This window comes from Argopecten irradians, chromosome 1 (genome assembly GCF_041381155.1).
Source record: "Argopecten irradians isolate NY chromosome 1, Ai_NY, whole genome shotgun sequence".
In the NCBI taxonomy this organism is placed as follows: Eukaryota; Metazoa; Mollusca; class Bivalvia; order Pectinida; family Pectinidae; genus Argopecten; species Argopecten irradians.
Genome location: NC_091134.1, coordinates 71,508,997 through 71,530,890, shown reverse-complemented (window position 1 = coordinate 71,530,890; position 21,894 = coordinate 71,508,997). Strand labels below are relative to the sequence as shown.

At 40.2% G+C, this 21,894-nt stretch overlaps 1 protein-coding gene across 1 annotated transcript; it reads right to left on the bottom strand.

Annotated features, from left to right (window-relative positions):
- Positions 1–732: 732 nt before the first annotated feature.
- LOC138307269 (uncharacterized) lies at positions 733–21,497 on the bottom strand. Its single transcript, XM_069247919.1, has 5 exons — positions 21,242–21,497; positions 13,257–13,314; positions 12,654–12,716; positions 6,219–12,264; positions 733–5,978 (listed from the first exon to the last, which is right to left on the bottom strand). The coding sequence occupies exons 1-5, from the start codon at positions 21,284–21,286 to the stop codon at positions 4,721–4,723; spliced, it is 7,470 nt and encodes a 2,489-aa protein (XP_069104020.1). The 5' UTR covers positions 21,287–21,497; the 3' UTR covers positions 733–4,720.
- Between the last annotated feature and the right edge of the window lie 397 nt (positions 21,498–21,894).

Sequence of the window (21,894 nt, the reverse complement as noted above, 5' to 3'; positions counted from 1 at the left end):
GGATTAGTGTTATCTATTATTATTGACACTGCTAGGTGATCTGTATGAAAAACCTATTTCTATAATGCTTGTCATTTGGTGCATATATGTTGATAATGGTAAATATGTTTTCATTTATTTTTAAATTGACCATAATACAACGCCCATTTTCATCAGACCATGTATTCATTATTTCATGATTCAAATTCTTTCTTAGAATGATTGAAACACCTCTGCTTTGACTAGTGCCATAGTTGTGTATCATATCCCCTTGCCATTCTGTATTGATGAATTTAATTATTTGTTTGGTGAAGTGTGTTTCTTGTAAGCATACATTATTGGCTTTTTGTTCATTAACCAATTGATAAAACCTGTTTCTTTTTTGTTTTTCTCGTTAGCCCTGTGTGTTGAGACCTTTCTATCCAAAGAAGAGTATTTGATTTTACCATATCTGGAGGTGAAGATTTTTGAAATTTTAGTCAATCCCCCCCCCAACACACACACACAGTCCCCTAGGGAATGAGGGTCATATAATTCACAATTTTGATTGATCTTATGCCATAATAAGGTTTGTGCAAAATTTCATTGAAATTGCTTCAGTGGTTTGGGAGAAGAAGTCGAAAATGTAAAAAGTGTTTATCGTCGCACGACGGACGACGGACGACGGCGGACGACGGACGACGACAGACAAAAGGCAAGAAGAATAGGTCACCATGAGAATTCGTCTCAGGTGACCTAAAAATCAATGAAATCTTGCAGTAAAAAGTATTTTATTTCATCGAGTAATCTCAAAAAACATTAGTTTTCAGTGGTGGATATTGCCTGTGAAAATCACATTGCAGAATAATATGTGATATTTTATTCAATATTGCGATATGCTGCACTTTATTACATGTAGCGATATCTTGCTACCATGTTTTTATGAATTGTGGCCTTCATCACAGAATCTGAAGGCTGGTTGTTCCACGGCCGCATTTCGCCGATATCATAAATAATTTGAAATCTTTTTCAGTACCATTATTGCTGATTTTTGCTGTCCAAAATGTTTGCAAACAACAGTTTGCTTGAAGATTTTTATTAACTTTATTAAATAAGCCATTTTTCACTGGAGCAGAAGCAAAGTGGGAATTTTGACATTGTCATGAAGTTGTAAATTGTATCACGCAAATATGGTATACCAGTATATATGTAGGTGTTCCAACTGAAACCAATGCACCTAAATGAATTCAATGTTATAGTGTCATCTGAGAAAAGCGGGAATGCTGTTTTTCAGAGAAAAAAATGTAAGTTTCTGATTCAGGTTTGGACGATAGAGTTATCGTTCTTTGCCCCTTACGTCAGTAGCAACAAGATGGCGGTCAAGTAAGACATGGAGACAAAATGTTTGAATAATTGCGCTGATGACCACTTTCAAAGCAAACCGAAATCGGCAACACTTATTTAGGATTACTCAACAGAAATGGACCATGACAACGCATTCGAGTCTTCAATTAGGTGAAAATTGTTTAAGTTTGAGTCGTTTTGGTTTCCGTACTGGCTGGCGACCCATTATCGTGAAAAAATAGACGTTTTTTAGGCATCTAAATAATCTTTACCTCCCAACAGTTCAGTTAATAACAGTTCCATCAATTTATAACCAATTTTATAACAAAAGCAGTCGTTTGGAAAAGGCCGTAACATATCGTGATCACGTCAAGTTACTCTACTCATTATCGTGATTTTTTTCAAAAAAATATTAAAAATAGTTTGGTGTGATGAAATAAATAAAATCTAATATCAATATATTCACAAATATCTAAATATTTTTTAAAATATTTGATGTGAAAACCTTCATGCAAAAGAGAGAACACGCCTTGTTTGTCACCAGTCATATCGTAAGATTACGATCGATTATGACATCACGGGGGTTATGACGCCCGCCATTTCACGATGTATGGTCAAGTGCCCTAAATTCGTCAGGGACCTGTTTTCGTCATTTTTTCAATTTTACTTATATCTCATGAAATATCGCGTGATTTCATACCGAGTGTCGTCTGCCAAAGCAGATTTGATTAAGGAAGATTTGTCTTGCTTAAAACAGGTTGTGTGCTATAACCAAGTGATTTTATAAAAACGATGTAGCAATATACCCCAAAATGAAGGTATTTTAAATGAAACTTTAAAACCCTACCGTCAGCGTTTGAATGTCCATGTGCACTGATCAGCAGTATATCAACAATGTACCGGAAGTCACGTGTCTAATCATGTGATTCATAGCCCAGATTTAGGGTTATTACAAATTATTTTGGCGATTCAACGTACCCGAAATTTTTGGTGCGGTAGTTAACAGATGTGGTCGCCACTTTCCATGACCAAGAGGTTTAAAGACTTAAAAGCGATGTAACAAAAAGAAATTTTCAGCTTAAACACGGTCTCACAAGCGCTTGCTGCTCAACATTTATTAGGAATTACGTCAATTTTCATTTCTTGCTGGTTTGTTGATATACGGAAGATTTGATGACCCTGACGAATATTGGGCCTTCAAGGGTACTCTCTGGCAAAATAACGAATATTGTTAACTTGTCTTCATGAATGCTTGGCATTCTGAATAAATAATAAAAAAATTAACATAGTGGTCTACCTTGTATTTTGTCGTCTGGTCAAAAGCGCTTACGTGACCCCGACCAGCGTTCTTCTGCGTCAAGTTATTAAAATTGAATTATCTCCCTTCCAACTTTCGTTTTTCGAACGCTGTTGTTTGACATAATAGGAAGCAGACGATATATTAATCGGGCCTATTTATCTTAGAATAAAGCCGATACCATGCTTCCCTCCTGACTAATGTCATTCTTGTGAGGTAAGATTTACTGAAATTCGCCATTTTTATCTAAGTATTTGAATTTTCTTCTAAAACTTGAAAATATTCTCGATAATTTTGGTGTGTTATCTTTTTACACACAAGAAAATCATAAAAATCGCATTTTGTATATCGCGCCATTCAAAATCACGATAATGGGTCGCCAACCCAGTACATAATGCATTTTGCAGTTACATGTATCAGGCTCGGCTTCGCCTCGCCCGATACAATTTTATTTTAGACCCAATATTTTTCCGTATTAGGTTACTAACAAACTGTGTAACTAATGATATAGGCATACAAAATATTCACAAGTTTAAACAGGGGCTACTGTAATACCTTAGCATTCGTTATAGCATTTCGACCGTTGCATTATTCAATAAACCATTTTGATTATTTGTATTCAATGTACTGGTATTTTCATTTATAGTGCATAAATTCCACTTATATTCAATAAAATTCTAAATTTGCATATGACATTTGCATATGACTGTATATGAGCATATTGAAGTTATATTCGATATTTGTTATATTCAATATATTCAATTTATTTGATACAATACATACACTTTGTATGTATGTTCTTAGGTGCTTTGGTACATATAACATACATGTACAGTACATTCATGTAGGTAATAAGTAACAAAGCACCTAAGAACATGCATACACAGTGAATGTATTATACGGTATTAAAAGTGCTAAAACTGTTATTATTTATATCTACATAGTTTTATTTACTGTTAATCCTCTATTGTGTGTCTTATTCTATATCTGCTTCCTGGTGCTATACAATGGTCACATTATCCAAATTTCTCTTAGTCATTGCCACAGGCCGCATACAGGCGAAGGGAAGTAACTCTATCTATACTCAGTAGGTCATGTATGTCACACATAACCAGTAGTAATAGTATCGATATATGTAGTAATCAGTTTATCTTCCTATTTACTGAGTATCCGTTTAACAGCTGTGTATGTGACTGTTTTTCTAGCTGGAGTCTTTATAATTAGCTTAAGCCCGATAAGTTTTTACCAGTATTTTAAAAATAAAATATACAAGGGTTAGTAAAGTGTGCCATAATTCAGTAATATCTTACCGTAGATAAATATAAATCTCATTAAAATAAATTGACAGCATTAGTAGGTCAATCCTCAATATTAAGAAAACTATCGATCGGCATGTACTGCACGTGATTCAATGTCAACGTTCGAAATTCCCCACCGGAAATAATATGATACAACTAATTATAGTAATAAATCCGGAAATAACTCAATAATATCCCAAACAGAATAATTTTTAAAAAAAGTATATTATAGCAATGTAATCTTATGAATGTATTAATATAATTAAATTTCGTGGCTACATTGAGTATATGTAGAAAACAAACCGAAACGGATTGTAATATTTACAGTTTGTGCTGTTACATTGTCTCAATAAACATATTTTTGAGAAAAAAATATTGACAGTTTAAAATATCATGTACAGTGTAAATAGATATATGACTTGTATTTAAAACACGCGATATCATAGCATAGAGTAAATAATCTATTCTTTTATTTGGTTACAGCTGCATATCTAATACTAACAAGGGGAACCTACATATGAAATTTGAGACATATCCCTTTAGTACTTTCTTAGAAATAGCAGTAACCAAAATTGTTAACAGACGGAAGAATGGAAGGACGGACCACGGACGAAAGGCGATTTGAAAAGTCCATCATCTCATGAATGATGGTGGGCTGAAAAGCTAGTACTGTTTACGGGTGATTTGTAAACATGTCACGATCCATTGAAAAAAGTCATTTGAACTAACACCCAACTTTCGATATAGCGTGTATGTGTAAGTCCAACACGCGCGTGACCACGTGATTGTTTTACTATACGTGTTAAATCTGCTTGTATTTGAGTTAGCCTCGACCAGAGCACGTGTCAATAGCCCGTTCTGCCGGACAGTCCCATTCTCCGTTACAGCTGCAGAAACACTGATATTGAAGACAGCGTTCACGTAACACAAACACAGAGTTTCCGGAATATTTCGTCCCACGTACTTTACAGTCTTTACAATTGGTTTCGCCTCCACAGACATTTCGAGTCAGTCGAGCGGGACAGTTATAGGAACCATCACAGCCACACTCGCAACCAAACCTGTCGCATCCTTTCGTGTACTGAAATCGACGGTTGGGACGATAATTTCTACCTCCAACAACGCATGCGCGACATCGCTGTCTTCCTCGTTCCCTGTCGCGTCTAATAGTTGTACCATCCCCGTGGCAGTTACGAATGTTGGACTCGAACTGGCAGTCCCAAGAACCATTGCAGTCACAGTGACAGCGGTACCGCTTACAGTCGCTTGTGCGATAGAAATCCGTATTCGGTTGTTGGACGGTTCCATTAACCATACATTGAGTACAAGGTCTCGATCCAACCGCGGCCCCGCACATATTTTCCGTCCTGCTCGCAGGGCAGCTGTGAGATCCGTTACAGAAACAGTCACAGTTAAATCGTAAACAGCCGTCATCATATTGGAAAAATGAATCGGGATCGTATGACTCTCCGTTCACATGACATTTCCTACAGCGCTTAGGTGCATTACACGTGTTCACTGTCCTTTCAGCAGGGCAGTTATACGACCCGTCACAACTACAGTTACAATTGTACAAGAAACACCCATCCTGATACTGAAATGGCGAGCCTCCGCGATAGGGTCGGCTGTTTACAACACAATTCTGACATCCACCATCGCACACATATTCTGTGTCGCGACTTGGGCAGTCGTAGGAACCATCGCACGCGCAGTCACAATTAAACCTATAACAATCCTTAGTGTAGCGGAAGTCTGAGTTAGGTGAATAGTGAGTGCCATTTATCACGCAGTCACGACAGCCGTCAGATCTCCCCGCGTCCGAACAGACGTTCTCCTGAGAGCATTCGTGATGTCCAGTGCAGTCACACGTACACACAAACCGCGTACAGCCTACTTCATACTGGAACCTCGAACCGGGCTGTCGTACTTCGTCGTTCACCAAACAGGTCGTGCAGTCTTCATCCTGGTCATCCACCCCTGTCTCACACGTGTTGATGACATCATCAGGCAAGCAAGTGAATCGACCATTACAGTGGCACGTGCACATATAACTTCTACACTCGTCATACTTCACAACAAATCTGAAAAAATATCAAAATGACTGATTGACAATTTAATCCATGTATACTCGTATAATATTCAGTACGCATAATATGATATTTCATAAAACATAATAACCTTTACGTTTCAAATAACATTTCTATAATTGATAATTATGATTGTATTGACCAAAAACAACACCATAACATATTACTTATCAAAATATAACCAGTAGATTTATCACAAATGCAATTAATCAAATATAGTAAAGAATAGGTTACCTTGAGTTGAACGCATGTATCTCATCCCTCACTTCACATGAATTGCACTGGTCTGGACACAGGATCCTAGGTTTCTGACTTGGACACAACCAGGATCCATCACAGTTACATGAACAATTGAAGCCCTTACAGTCGTCATCATACTGGAAGGTCGACCCACCGTTATATACCATCCCCGCCACCTCGCATACACCGCATCCCTGGCGTTCTGTGTTCCAGCGTACCTCACTGGTACCTTGGCGCTCCTCATATTCATAGAAAAACAGCTGCGAATTCGATGTCATTGACGACGACGAGGAGGAAGAAGAAGAGGAAGATGACGATGAGGAAACTGATGTTGACCCAGACCTGTTTCCAGACGTTCTACTTCCTCCAGACGAATGCCCACTTCTTGAAACAGTTCTCTCAAATGACCCGGAACTGCTTGATGACGTGGATGAGGTGTCACCTATTCCTGACTCGGACGTCTGTGTACTAACCGTGCGGGAGCCAGATGTCCGAGTCTCTTCCGTCTGTGATCCTGATGTCTGAGTGTTATGATTCCCTTGCGGTACAGTCACAGTTCCACCCTTGCATCCCCATGTTGGTATTTGCCTTGGGCAGTTCCAGGAGCCATCACAAGAACATGTACATCGGAACCTCTTACAGTTATCAGTATAGTAAAAGTCATCATCACCTCTGTATGGCTGATTGTCAATTACACATATGCCACATAGACCGGCTTCAATCTCATCCCTGCTCATCATAACCTCTGAACGACCCTGACGCACTTCATATTCGTAGTAAGTCGTACGTTCTACCGTTTGTGAAGACCCTGTTAAAGAGGACGAGGATGAACCACAAAGGCGTAAAGGTTTCTGTCGAGGGCAAAACCATGACCCATCACAATTGCAGTTACACTGAAAACCTTTGCATTCGTCGTCTAGTTGAAATTCTCGCCTGCCAGGATAGCTCCTCCCATTGATAACACACGGACCACATCGACCGGCTCGGATATCTTCACCATTTCGTCTTGTCACTGAACTACCTTGACGGGTTTCAAATGTCTCGTAGTAAGTAGTGACCGTGTCTCGGTTGGTAGATGTCGTCCGGCTAGATGTACTGGTACCTGTCCCTGTCCTCCTTCCAGATGAAGTACTTGTAGTTCTCGTGCGACTTGATGTACTGCCAGTCCCACCGGTTTGCCGTCCATTACTGTCTGTACGAGTGGTCTCTACTCTACTTGAGGTTTTGTAAGATTCAATTATGTTGCCATTCTCATCACATATATTGATAGGATTTTCCGTTCTACAGGCATAACGACCGTTGCAATAGCATGTACACTTATACCGCTTGCAGCGTCGGTCTGCATTGAAATTATCATTCACTTGGTAATTATTTCCGTCAACAACACACACTTTGCAGTTTGTCTCGTCTGTTTCTGCGACTGCTCTATCACGCTCTCTCTCTCGTTCACGAGCGCGCTCCACTTCCTGTTGGCGAGCAGTTTCCTCTCTTTCTAAACGTTCTCGATTTTCAGCTTCCTCTCTAGCTCGACGGATAGCTTCCTGTCTTTCTCGACGTACTTCTTCCTCTCTCGTTCGATGAAACGCTTCTTCCCTCTCCCGACGGGCAATTTCTTCCCTTTCGTTACGCTCGAATTCAGCACGATTCTCTTCCTCTTCTTGCAATCGACGTCTTTCAGCTTCCTCCTCTGCTCGTGTTCGTTCAGCTTCTTCTTGCACTCGGCGCCGTTCAGTCTCTTCCTGTATTCGGCGCCGTTCAGCCTCTTCTTCCACTTGGCGGCGCTCAGTCTCTTCCTGTACCCGGCGCCGTTCAGCTTCTTCTTGCAATCGGCGCCGTTCAGCCTCTTCTTGCACTTGACGCCGTTCAGCCTCTTTTTGCACTTGACGACGTTCAATCTCTTCTTGCATTCGACGTCGTTCAGTCTCTTCTTGAACTCGACGTCCCTCAATTTCTACTTGGAGTCTTACTCGTTCAGTTTCCTCACGATTTCGACTTGCTAATTCTTCCATTTCTCGGCGGGCTTCATTTTCGCGTTGTCGGCGACGTTCATTTTCTTCGATCTCTCGTCTTGCTGCTTCTCTTGTAGCCTCTTCCTGTTCCCTTCGTAATGTTTCCTCTCTGCGTCGTATCTCCTCCTGCCGTTCAGTTACAGTCCTAGACGTTTCAACACGACTTGGTCTTCTATCGCGAGTGCTTGAGGTTTCAACTGATGTGATGACAGTGCGCGTTGAGGTTGATCCCCCGGAGCTAGTAATGGTCCCAGTTGGTCTAGTGCCGACATGAATAGTAGTGCTGCCGATTACATTGGTCCCTCCCTGATCTACATTAACCACAGTGCCGCGATTATTACCACAAACATCTGTCCCTCTACCCACGCAGTAATGATTGCCATTACAGAAACAGTGACATTTAAAGGCCATACAGCCTTCGGTATTGACGAACTTGCTATTTGGCGGGTAGTCTCTACCATTGACTCTACAAGGGGAACAACCATCATTGTCTATTTCATCGTCGTCATCACAAGTGTATTCAGAGGTTGTAGTATCACAATCTGGCTGACCATTACAACTACATGTACACTGTTGTCGCCAACATCCACGTTGGAGTACAAGTGGCTGGTTAGTTGTGTAAGTACGTCCGGCAACAACACATTCCCGGCACACCTGTGGGGGCTGGCCAACGGAGGTTCCACAGATATTAACGGGAGCCGTGCACCTATGGAGACCATTACATCCACACTGACACGTATATCTTAAACAGTCCCTTTCTGTGTTAAAGATTGAATTAGGCGGGAAAATTTGACCATCAACACGGCATTCCCTGCAACCTGTGTTGGAAGGTCTATCCGGGTTACAGTTAGGGATAGGGGTCTGGATGCATACAGCACGACCACTACATTCACACAAACACGAAAGAGTGATGCAATCCTTCCTGAATTTGAATTGATTTAACGGTGCGTAACGTCTCCCTTCCACAACGCATCTTCTACATCCCACTGCTGTATTCCGAGACTGACAATCGTTGAAACCAGCTGGTTTACATGTGGCTTCTCCACTGCATGTGCATGTACATGCGTATCGAATGCACCCTCGGTTGTAGTCAAACTGTGCGCCTGGAGCATACTGTACATTAGCGACAATGCATATGGAACACTCGCCTCCTGTGTTTCCAGTAACAACTGTTGTACCACCTGTACCCCCTCTAACAACTGTTGACGTAGTTATTGTCCGACTACTACTGGATCCCGTGTCTCTATTAGTACTTCGCCCGGGGGTCACAAAAACCCCGTACGAGTTTCCGCCCCCAGTCGTTGTTCTTTCCCTAGTGACGACTGATCCCTGCCCGCCTGTGTTTCCTGTAGTCACCCTGACTGAACCATCTGAATTTGTTGTAGTACCACTTGTCACCCTAACACGTCCTCCTCTATTTGACGTTGTACCTGTGGTCACTCTCACACTTCCTCCTCCTCTGTTAGTACCTGTGGTTTGTCCGCCGGTATTAGTCGTGCTTCCACTCGTCACTCTACCATTCCCTTCTCTATTCACCGTCCTTCCAGAATCAACGATTGTACCTTGAACACGCGTTATCCTCGTGGAGGAACTGCTGCTGCTGCTTGAACTCCCGCCGCCACCACTGCTTGTTCTGCTGCCGCTAGTCCTGATCACTGTATTACCTGGTCGACTTCCAAGAGATCCCATGGATATAACAGCTGTGCCACAGGCAAGATTCCCGCCTGGTGTACATTCAGGAAGACCGCTACAACGACATCTACAACTATAAGTTGTACATCCCACGCCAATTGTAAACTGGGCACGGGCAGCAAATGTCCGTCCGTTCATTTTACACTGTCGACATCTGTTCCTGGTTGTGGTTGAGATTGATGTAACTCGTGACTGTGTGAGGCAATCGTTGTCCACTGAGGTAGAGGTTCTGTATCCGCCGTTACAGTAGCATCTGACATGGTGATTGATACACCTCTCTCGGTAGTCGAACTGCGTATTACCAGGATATGTATGTCCGTTGATAATACATTCTTTACACCAAGACGCCGGAATGTTACTGACAGATTGAATCTGGAACTGATCGAAGTAATCGCCGGCACAAGATACTGTTGCCGATTCTGCAGGACACTCCCACCGGCCATCGCAACTACATCGGCAACTGTAGTTGATACAACCCCACTGTAGATTAAAAACACTACGCGCGGCGTACCTATTTCCGCTCACAAGACAGTCACGACAGCCAGAGGAAACTTGTTGTCGTGATCCGCAGAGATACGTTATTTGTGAGCTAGAACATTGCCACCCACCTCCACAGTCACACTGGCACTCGTACCGCCAGCAGTCTTCTTCCAACTGAAACCTCGAGTAACCTTCCACCGGATTACCGTAAACGTCACACGAGTAGCAGCCTGTTGTCGCGTTTTGCCTGCAGGTATCAACTGCATTCTCACCAGGGCAGTCCCAAGATCCGTCACACCGACACGTACAGCCCTCATACCGTATACAGCCATCCGTGTGGGAGAAGAAGGAGTTGCCCTCATATCGCTCATTATGAACATTACAATAGAAACAACCAGTCGTGGCATTCTGATTACATGTATCGACGGTTCTGTTGGCGGGACAGTTCCATGCTCCGTCACATGCGCAGTCACAGTTGTACTGGTAGCACCCGTCCTGCATCTGAAACTGTGTGTTACCGGGGTAGGAGTTGCCGTTAGCGTTACACGTCAGACAGCGATCAGTACACACCCACTTAGCGTTTTCCTTTGGACAGCGATAAGAACCATTACAGCTACATATACATGGGTCCCATTCCCAGCAATCCTCTCGGAATACAAAGTCTGATCCACCTTCGTAGATTTGACCATTCACATCACATTGTAAACAGCGATCAGTACATATCCAGCGACCGTTCTCTGCTGGGCAGTTCCACGAGCCATCACAATTACACGAACAGTTACTATACTCTACACAGTCTTTCTGATACAGGAATTCCGTATTGCCATCATACATCTGTCCGTCTACTTCGCACTGGCGACAGACATTTTTACAGATCCATCGGGCACGGTTAGGTTGACACTGCCAGCCACCGTCACACTCACATCGACATTCCTGCCACTCCACACAGCCGTTCGTGTAGGTGAAGGACGTATCGGGAGAGTAAAACGTGCCGTGGACGTCACACGAGAAACAACCCCGCTCGTCCCGTCGTCCTGTGAATACGCCAAGTCCACGATCTGCATTCGAGTCCGTGCCAGAGCATGTGTTGATTCCAGATTCAGCTGAGCATTGCCAGAATCCAGTACAGCTACAGTAACAGGACTGGTATTCTATACAACTATTGGTATACTTAAAGTACGAGTTAGTCGGAATCTCCCGTCCGTTCACAAAGCAGTTGGTGTTACAACTTCCGTCACGTGATCTCGTCCGTATTCCTACACCACTTGAACGGCCTGACGATGATGAAGACGATGTTCTTTCACTGGATGAAGATGACGAGGAGTGTGTATATGAGGATGAAGATGATCTGCCAGGATGACTACCCGATGTTGAGTATGTTCCTGTGTTTCGACTAGTATCCACATTTCTACTGGATGAATATGAAGTTTGACCAGTTTTTCGTCCAGATGAGGATGAAGATTGACCAGCATTTCCCCTTGATGTTGATGAGCCTGAATACTCGGTCCTTGACCCTGTTCGGCGCGTGCCAGACTGACGATCAGGGCACGTGTTCCTGGCTGTCTGACATGTCCATGACCCATTACAATAGCAGAAACAGCCCGTCAGTTCCTCACATCCCCGCCGGTAGTCAAACGGACGGTTACTCGGGTAGTAGATGCCTTTTACTTCACATTCGTCACACGCGTTAGGGTCAGGTGCGTTGTTTTCAGGGTTACAGATATCAATCCCATTATAACAGTTCCAGTTTCCGTCACAGAAACATCGACACTTTGAGTACTCGATACATCCGTTTCTTAAACTGAAGTCACTGTTCCCGTCAAAAGTCATCCCATTGATCTCACACTGTGTATCACATCCTGTGAAAGGGAAACAGACATTATCAGAACACTAACTACTACATTATGGACATTCCTAAAAGTATGAACGAAGCATGCTCGAACAAAATGAAGCAATATTTTGTCTGTTGTCTTATTAAACTACATACCTTTGTTCTCACTTCGTTTCATAGAGGATATCAACGCATACAATTGGAGGTCACGTTCTGGTAAATTTTCAAATTGGTCAATCAAATTACTGAAATTAAAGCGGACTAGTCCAGAGATTGTAACATTCTTTGTATTTGATCTGATGTACAGCATATATGAATATCACAAATCAGATCTCCTATGAAACGGAGTAAGAACAAAGGATCCGTTTTTGACATTATGACATTACTTAATATAAACAAAACACTTTTTAAACCAACCTTCATTCTGTCCACCTCGTCGACTTTGAGATCCAAGATGGAGTCCATATCCGTGAGCTCGATCTGAAAATCAGAACTTTTGATATATTTACCGATATTAGAGCTGTAGGAGATTTGGAGTTGTCATTAATTGTCATCGGTTACTTATCTCCAAACACCTAAGGACATGTATTAACCTAAGCAATGTGAATTACGAAAACCATATTTGACATAAGGTTTTTTTTTTATTAATTAAAACAAAATTGGCACAAGCATTTGTAGTTGATTTTCATCGTTACAACGGCACAACTGATATCACCAATACTTTTTGGGTTGTTTAAAGGATAGTAAATAAATACAAATTTCAAATAATAAAGACAGCTATGTTATAAGGATAGAGAAATTAATTCTGGTTTCGCAGTTTTTTTCATAGAATTGTTAATGACTAATAAAATATTCCGAAATTTAATATCTGCAATAAATACCGGACACGTTAGCCGATTTATTATTTTCCCAACTAATGAAGACTTGCAAATGCGGACTAATATTAGTTTATCAAAATATTCGTAATTAGTTATTCCAATTTTACCAAATTGTTTTCGCCAAGCGGCGAGTACAACTTACCTGCAGCAGAGACCATTACTGACCACGCCCCTAAACAAAGGACCACGCCCACTGATATCTACAAACAAAAACATTGTCAATATTAAACCATCCTAAATTGTTTATTTGTTCCTTTTCTTGCTCTTTTTATTGGTTTATAGATACATGTTTAGGTTTTCCCTTCTGACATACACGCCTGTTACATCTGTAAATCATCATTTACAATTGGTTAAAGTTTCACTCTTGTTCCTTGGTTATTCCTGAATGCTGCGCGTCACCATGGCCGTCTTTGATTATACGGTTCGACTGGTTGGACCTAGTTGTTCGTTTATTAATTAAAGACGGACCTGTTGATTGTTTTATTGTTTTCAGACGAGCCTTGACAAAGCCCTCACAGAACTGTCTCAAAAACTGCAGGTCCGTCAGGATTTATACTGGAAATAATGACTTCAACAAACGAAAACGGCCGAGTATTTTACCTGTGCCACTAGTACATGTGTACTCTGAGTCAGGTTACCAATCACGGCTTTAACACAGCTAACGCTCTTATCTGGAACTTTACTATCTTATATAGCTCCTTACCCTTTCTGGAATCGCACGTGTGCCTCGCGCGCATAGATAGATAAATTAAGTTATTACTGATTATATTGATCAGTTTGATGTTACACAGGAATTTCCGGGGCAAATTACACCTGGTCATTGTGTATTACCTTTTACCTGTGTAGGAGAAGTTTACATTACACCTGGTCATTGTGTATTAATTTTTACCTGTGTAGGAGAAGTTTACATTACACCTGGTCATTGTGTATTACGTTATACGTGTGTAGGAGAAGTTTACATTACACCTTGTCATTGTGTATTACGTTATACGTGTGTAGGAGAAGTTTACATTACACCTGGTCATTGTGTATTACCTTTTACCTGTGTAGGAGAAGTTTACATTACACCTGGTCATTGTGTATTACGTTATACCTGTGTAGAAGAAGTTTACATTACACCTGGTCATTGTGTATTACGTTATACGTGTGTAGGAGAAGTTTACATTACACCTTGTCATTGTGCATTACGTTACACGTGTGTAGGAGAAGTTTACATTACACCTGGTCATTGTGTATTACCTTTTAGCTGTGTAGGAGAAGTTTACATTACACCTGGTCATTGTGTATTACGTTATACCTATGTAGGAGAAGTTTACATTACACCTTGTCATTGTGTATTACGTTATACCTGTGTAGGAGAAGTTTACATTACACCTTGTCATTGTGTGTTACGTTATACCTGTCTAGGAGACGTTTACACTACAACAAAATCTAGGAAAGTTTATCAGACAAGCTACGGTACGCAATAACTGAGGAAGTTATCAGACAAGCTACGGTACGCAAAATCTAGGGAAGTTTATCAGACAAGCTACGGTACGCAAAATCTGGGGAAGTTTATCAGATAAGCTACGGTACGCAAAATCTGGGGAAGTTTATCAGACAGCTACGGTATGAAAAACACGGGGAAGTTTATCAGACAAACTACGGTATGCAAAATCTGGGGAAGTTTATCAGACAAACTACGGTACGCAAAATCTGGGAAAGTTTATCAGACAAGCTACGGTACGCAAAAATCTGAGAAAGTTTATCAGACAAGCTACGGTATGCAAAATCTGGGAAAGTTTATCAGACAAGCTACGGCACGCAAAATCTGGAAAAGTTTATCAGACATGCTACGGTACGCAAAATCTGGGAAAGTTTATCAGACAAGCTACGGTACGCAAACTTTGGTGAAGTACGCTTAAGGTTCATGTAATGGCTTTAAACAGTGATATTTTGCAAGCCTAAAACTCATTACTGTGCTGCAATTGAACAGAACTAATTTCATTAATTGTTGGTATATACCCTGGCTAACTGTCAGTCTTACTGTTGATATGTAATTTGTGAAGCTGCGTGTAAAATACAGTAAAATATGAGAAAAATGTATATTTCTGGAGAAGACATAGAACTCGTGTGAATTGCATTGATGGAACCAAATAATCATGCCATCGTGTTCAGTTGAGAATATGCCAGGTACTCCAACAGTTTGTTTGGCAAAATCGGACCAGCAAATAGCGCAGGAGCCTAGTGTAGTAAATGCAAATGGCTGCTATAAATGGCGGATCGAAAATATCGCATATAAGAAGCCATCTCAATTGATACAAATGTTTTTATAGACACCATAAGGTACTCTGAACATAACAAGAAGACTCTTCACGAAAAAAATAGTTCAAACAATCTGTTTGGGGCGAAAAATGCAAATTTCCGGAAAGAGCCTCAAAGTCCACATTTTAACTATTTTTTTTCGTAAATATTCTTCTTGTCATGTTCAGAGTACCTTATAGTGTATATAAGAGCACTTGTATCAATTAAAATGTCTTCTTATATGCTATATTTGTGATCCGCCATTTAAAGCAGCCATTTGCATTTACAACAATAGGCTCCTGCGCTATTTGCTGGTCCGATTTTGCCAAACAAACTGTTGGAGTACCTGGCATAGTCACTACTGAACACGATAGCATGTTTATTTGGTGCCATCAATGCAATTCACACGAGTTTAATGTCTTCTCCAGAAATATACATTTTTCTCTTATTTTACTGAAATTTACAAGCAGCTTCACAAATTACTTATCAACAGTAAGACTGACAGTTAGCCAGGGTATATACCAACAATTAATGAAATTAGTTCCGTTCAATTGCAGCACAGTAATGCGTTTTAGGCTTGCAAAATATCACTGGTTAAAGCCATTACATGAACCTTAATCTACAGACAAGCTGCGGTACGAGTATAAGAATAATCTGGAAGGATTTCATAGTTTCCAAATACGGTAATCTTTAGCCAAAATAGAGTGTAAACAATTTAAAAAAAATATCTACGATATGTGCACGTACACATTTCATATCTGAAAGAGTTTAATCTAAGATATTTTACCACAATATTATTAAGATATGTATATAACGCATGGTGAGTTTAACAGCGTTACTACGGTACGTTCTGTACATAAGGTTCCATATATTTCTCCTGTCACGTGAATCATGTTGGTTCTGTGTAAATCCGACAGAAACCTGTTGATGTTAACGTCTTCTCCACGTTTCCTGTCATATGTCAATCTCTGTAGTCAACATAGCCACCCCCCCCCCCCCCCCCTCGCTCCTATCCTACTAGGAGTGTCTACGAAATTCCGCGCGTGATTTACACGAGAGACCTAGGATAATACGTCTTCACTTTTACTGGGTTTTTTTTTACATTTAAATGGAAGGACTGATGAAATACACACAAACGTCTTAACAATTTGAATATATTTTATTATTATTTAGAAAGGTAAGAAATATCAGTTTGGTAAAATAAGATGGCTGTTGATATTGTAGCACAAGGTATTGGAATTATGTTCAGGTTTTTATTGTTGAATCGTCGAATCAAAAACAACAACAAAAAATAAGCAAAAACTATTGAAACTTATACCAATATTAAACAAATCAACAAATCAAAGAATTTTACTTATTATAACAATAATTCAAAGATTATGTATGCTTAAGAAAGCTTTTTACGTTTGTTCGATATTATTCTGGACTAAATATAAAATGCAGATGTTGTTCGTTTGTTTGTGTAATTGATTTTTGTTTTGTTTTTTTGTTAATTGTTTGTTTGTTTGTGTATTTGGTGGGTTTTTTTTTGTTTGTTTATGTGTTTGTATAATTGTTCTGTTTGTTTGTTTGTGTGATTGTTTTGTTTGTTTCGACTGTTTGTTTGCTTGTGTAACTTTTTTTTTATTGTTTGTTTGTTTTTGTAATTGTTTCGTTTCTTTGTGTAATTGTTTTGTTTGTTTATTTGTTTGTTTGTTTTTGTTATTGTTTCGTTTCTTTGTTTGTTTGTTTTTGTTATTGTTTCGTTTCTTTGTGTAATTGTTTTGTTTTTTTTGTTTTGTTTGTTTATTTGTTTTTGTTATTGTTTCGTTTGTTTGTTTTTGTTTTGTTTGTTTATTTGTTGGTTTATTTGTTTGTTTGTTTGTTTTTGTAATTGTTTTGTTTATTATCATTATTATTATCATTTATTTCTATAATAAGTTTATCGAAATAAGAAAATGATTTGCCATTGACAGTTATGATTCACTTTAAAGGAGGTTTCATATTCAGTGTATTTAAGTATCTACTCCAACTTCAAATAAGTCCGTCACCAATGATGGGTGTCCCGTCAATCTTACTAATCGTCTAACCATCAGGACAACTTCCGGTCCACTGGACTTTATAATGACGATTAGTCTAGACCGGAAACAAACCCACTTAACTTAGGAGTGATCAACATTTTCGGCACACAACTCAGAAACAAATCTTTAGTTTCTTGTTCAGTTTTATTAAACATAAGGCTAACTATACAACGATAATAAATAAACAAAAACGAAGATAATGAATTCAAAACTGGGAGGAGTAGGTAAGGTGAAACAATAGCAGATTATTTAATTCAGATAATTAAGATGTATTTGAACATAAAGCTTAGATAGTTTGATCTACGTGTAGTTATATTTTCTATAATATGCGTGTACTCAGTCACGTATCATGTGTAATGGACATCACATGAAAAACACTATAATAGGAAGGCGGGTAATGGACATCGCCGGAATACAATATAATAGGAAGGCGGGTAATGGACATCCACGGAATACAATATAATAGAAAGGCGGGTAATGGACATCCACGGAATACAATATACTAGGAAGGCGGGTAATGAACATCCACGGAATACAATATACTAGGAAGGCGGGTAATGAACATCCACGGAATACAGTATGATAGGAAGGCGGGTAATGGACATCCACGGAATACAATATAATAGAAAGGCAGGTAATGGACATCCACAGAATACAATATACTAGGAAGGCGGGTAATGGACATTCACGGAATACAATATAATAGAAAGGCGGGTAATGGACATCCACGGAATACAATATACTAGGAAGTCGGGTAATGAACATCCACGGAATACAATATAATAGGAAGTCGGGTAATGAACATCCGCGGAATACAATATGATAGAAAGGCCACGGAATACAATATAATAGAAAGGCGAGTAATGGACATTCACGGAATACAATATACTAGGAAGGCGGCTAATGGACATCCACGGAATACAATATACTAGGAAGGCGGGTAATGGACATTCACGGAATACAATATAATAGAAAGGCGGGTAATGGACATTCACGGAATACAATATAATAGAAAGGCGGGTAATGGACATCCACGGAATACAATATACTAGGAAGGCAGGTAATGAACATCCACGGAATACAATATAATAGGAAGTCGGGTAATGAACATCCGCGGAATACAATATGATAGAAAGGCCACGGAATACAATATAATAGAAAGGCGAGTAATGGACATTCACGGAATACAATATAATAGAAAGGCGAGTAATGGACATCCACGGAAAACAATATACTAGGAAGGCGGGTAATGGACATCCACGGAATACAATATAATAGGAAGGCGGGTAATGGACATCCACGGAATACAATATAATAGGAAGGCAGGTAATGGACATCCACGGAATACAATATACTAGGAAGGCGGGTAATGAACATCCACGGAATACAATATAATAGAAAGGCCACGGAATACGATATAATAGAAAGGCGAGTAATGGACATTCACGGAATACAATATACTAGGAAGGCGGCTAAAGGACATCCACGGAATACAATATGATAGAAAGGCCACGGAATACAATATAATAGAAAGGCGAGTAATGGACATCCACGGAATACAATATAATAGAAAGGCGAGTAATGGACATCCACGGAAAACAATATACTAGGAAGGCGGGTAATGGACATCCACGGAATACAATATAATAGAAAGGCGGGTAATAAACATCCACGGAATACAATACAAGAGATCCCAGAGGGATCTTGGCGCCCACCTAAGAATGATCTATGTCTGACAATGGAAAGAGGGATCTTTTCCCTGCTTTTCAAACTTTTTAAAAAATACTACACGAAAAAAAAACACAGATCGCTTGAGTACTTTCTGAGAAATAGCGGTAACAAACTTCAACGATGAAATCCAAGATGGCAGACGGTTGGTCATCTTGTTGACCAACCAGTCCAAAAAGGTAATATGCACAACTGGGGCCCAAGGGGAATCTACATATGAAATTTGAGAATGATCCCTTCAGTACTTTCTGAGAAATAGTGATAACAAACGTCAACGATGAAATCTAAGATGGCTGCCTGGCGGCCATCTTGTTGACCGATCACTCCCAAAATACAATATGCACAACTAGGGCCCCAGGGGAACCTATGTATGAAATTTGAGAATGATCCCTTTGGTACTTTCTGAGAAATAGCGATAACAAACTTTAACTATCAAAATCCAAGATGGCTGCCTGGCGGCCATCTTGCTGACCGATCAGTCTCAAAACGCAATATGCACAACTTGGGCCCAAGAGAACCTTCATATGAAATTTGAGAATGATCCCTTTGGTACTTTCTGAGAAATAGCGATAACAAACATTAACTATCAAAATCCAAGATGGCTGCCTGGCAGCCATCTTGTTGACCGATCAGTCCCAAAACGCAATATGCACAACTAGGGCCCCAGAGGAACCTACATATGAAATTTGAGAATGATCCCTTTGGTACTTTCTGAGAAATAGCGATAACAAACATTACCTATCAAAATCCAAGATGGCTGCCTGGCGGCCATCTTGTTGACCGATCAGTCCCAAAATGCAATATGCACAACTAGGGCCCAAGGGGAACCTACATATGAAATTTGAGAATGATCCCTCCAGTACTTTCCGAGAAATAGCGATAACAAGAATTGTTAACGGACGGACGGACGGACGGACGGAAAGACGGACGGGCTGACGTAAGGACGGACCACGGACCACGGACCACGGACAAAAAGTGATTTGAATAGCCCACCATCATCAATAGAAAGGCGGATAATGAACATCCACGGAAAACAATATACTAGGAAGGCGGGTAATGGACATCCACGGAATACATTATACTAGGAAGGCGGGTAATGAACATCCACGGAATACAGTATGAAAGGAAGGCAGGTAATGGACATCCACGGAATACAATATAATAGAAAGGCGGGTAATGAACATCCACGGAATACAATATAATAGGAAGGCGGGTAATGAACATCCACGGAATACAGTATGATAGGAAGGCGGGTAATGAAACTCCACGGAATACAATATAATAGGAAGGCGGGTAATGAAACTCCACAGAATACAATATAATAGGAAGGCGAGTTATGAACATCCACGGAATACAATATAATAGGAAGGCGGGTAATGAACATCCACGGAATGCAACATAATAGGAAGGCGAGTTATGAACATCCACGGAATGCAACATAATTGGAAGGCGGGTAATGGACATCCAAGGAATACAATATGATAGAAAGGCAGGTAATGGACATCCATGGAATACAATATAATAGGAAGGCGGGTAATGAACATCCACGGAAAACAATATGATAGAAAGGCGGGTAATGGACATCCACGGAATGCAATATACTAGGAAGGCGGACAATGGACATCCAAAGAATACATATGTATTGGTCTTCTTCTCAGATGAAGTATCTAGAGCATTTGAAAGCCATTTGATTCCGTCAAACCTGGAAGTCAAGTTTAAGTTCATGTCAAAACCACCTGCCTCATTTCCAGTTTCCGAAAGTTTTGGCGTATTTTTGGAAGAATAAGAGGTACTATATTGCATATATAATTTAATATATTCTTATCGCATATATGTGTTGAATTAGGTCTAGTTATATATAGTAATATCTGTAAGTATGTATTAGTTTGTAGAATGAGTGATGTCGATGCATTTCAGGACAGCATTTCAAAACAGAAATAAAGTTGGAGAAATTAAGCCGTAGCAGATAGGACCAATTGTATTCACTAGGAAGCAAGTTAAACACTAGTTACATGTGTATTTAGCTATCGTTAAGGTAAAACACGTGCGAACGTACCTGATAAAAGTTTACCATTCCTGTGTATAATATTCTCCACGCCATTGTTAATTTTTTCACAAATCCATATCTACTAAGGTCCTAGAGTTGTAGCCTCCTGTGTGTGTGTAGACAGTAAGGGCTCTCAGATGTACTAAGACGGTGACGTCACAGCACTTCCGGTAGGGCCGATCTACAGCCAAGTATGCAGACGAGCGCTCCTCGGGATCATAAACATTCGCATGAGTCTACTTTAATTAATATATACACGTACAAAGCGCATGCATGCGCGCAAGTCGGTGGCGATAACCCTATTGTAACTCGGTCGACCTTTCATCGCGCCAATTACATCTAAAGTGTTTAACCAGTTCGGCGTACGGACAATGGGGCGATGAGATAGACGGGAAGTGATACAAATGAAGAAAGAAATTACCCAGTATACACGATTCAGATATTTACAGGGTATGGGTACACTCAGTAAACACCAGGTATGGTTGTGGAACTCCACACAAATATATATTTAATATCCATGTATCTTATTAGGCGTGCATAATTGTATCTTTGTGGTGTAATAAATCTGTTTGTTGTTATGGATGCTTAGTGGTGTGTTACTGCAAGGATTTATAAGTGAGATAAATCCTTGGTTACGGGATCATCGAATCGTTGTGGTGTAA

What these genes read in the sequence shown, in the direction of transcription:
- LOC138307269 (XM_069247919.1), bottom strand. Translation starts at nt 21,286, where the DNA reads ATGGCGTGGAGAATATTATACACAGGAATGGTAAACTTTTATCAG. An exon ending in GAATGGTAAACTTTTATCAG is followed by an intron (nt 13,315 to 21,241) that starts GTACGTTCGCAC and finishes TTTTGTTTGTAG; the next exon opens with ATATCAGTGGGCGTGGTCCT. An exon ending in ACGAGGTGGACAGAATGAAG is followed by an intron (nt 12,265 to 12,653) that starts GTTGGTTTAAAA and finishes TCCCTTTCACAG; the next exon opens with GATGTGATACACAGTGTGAG.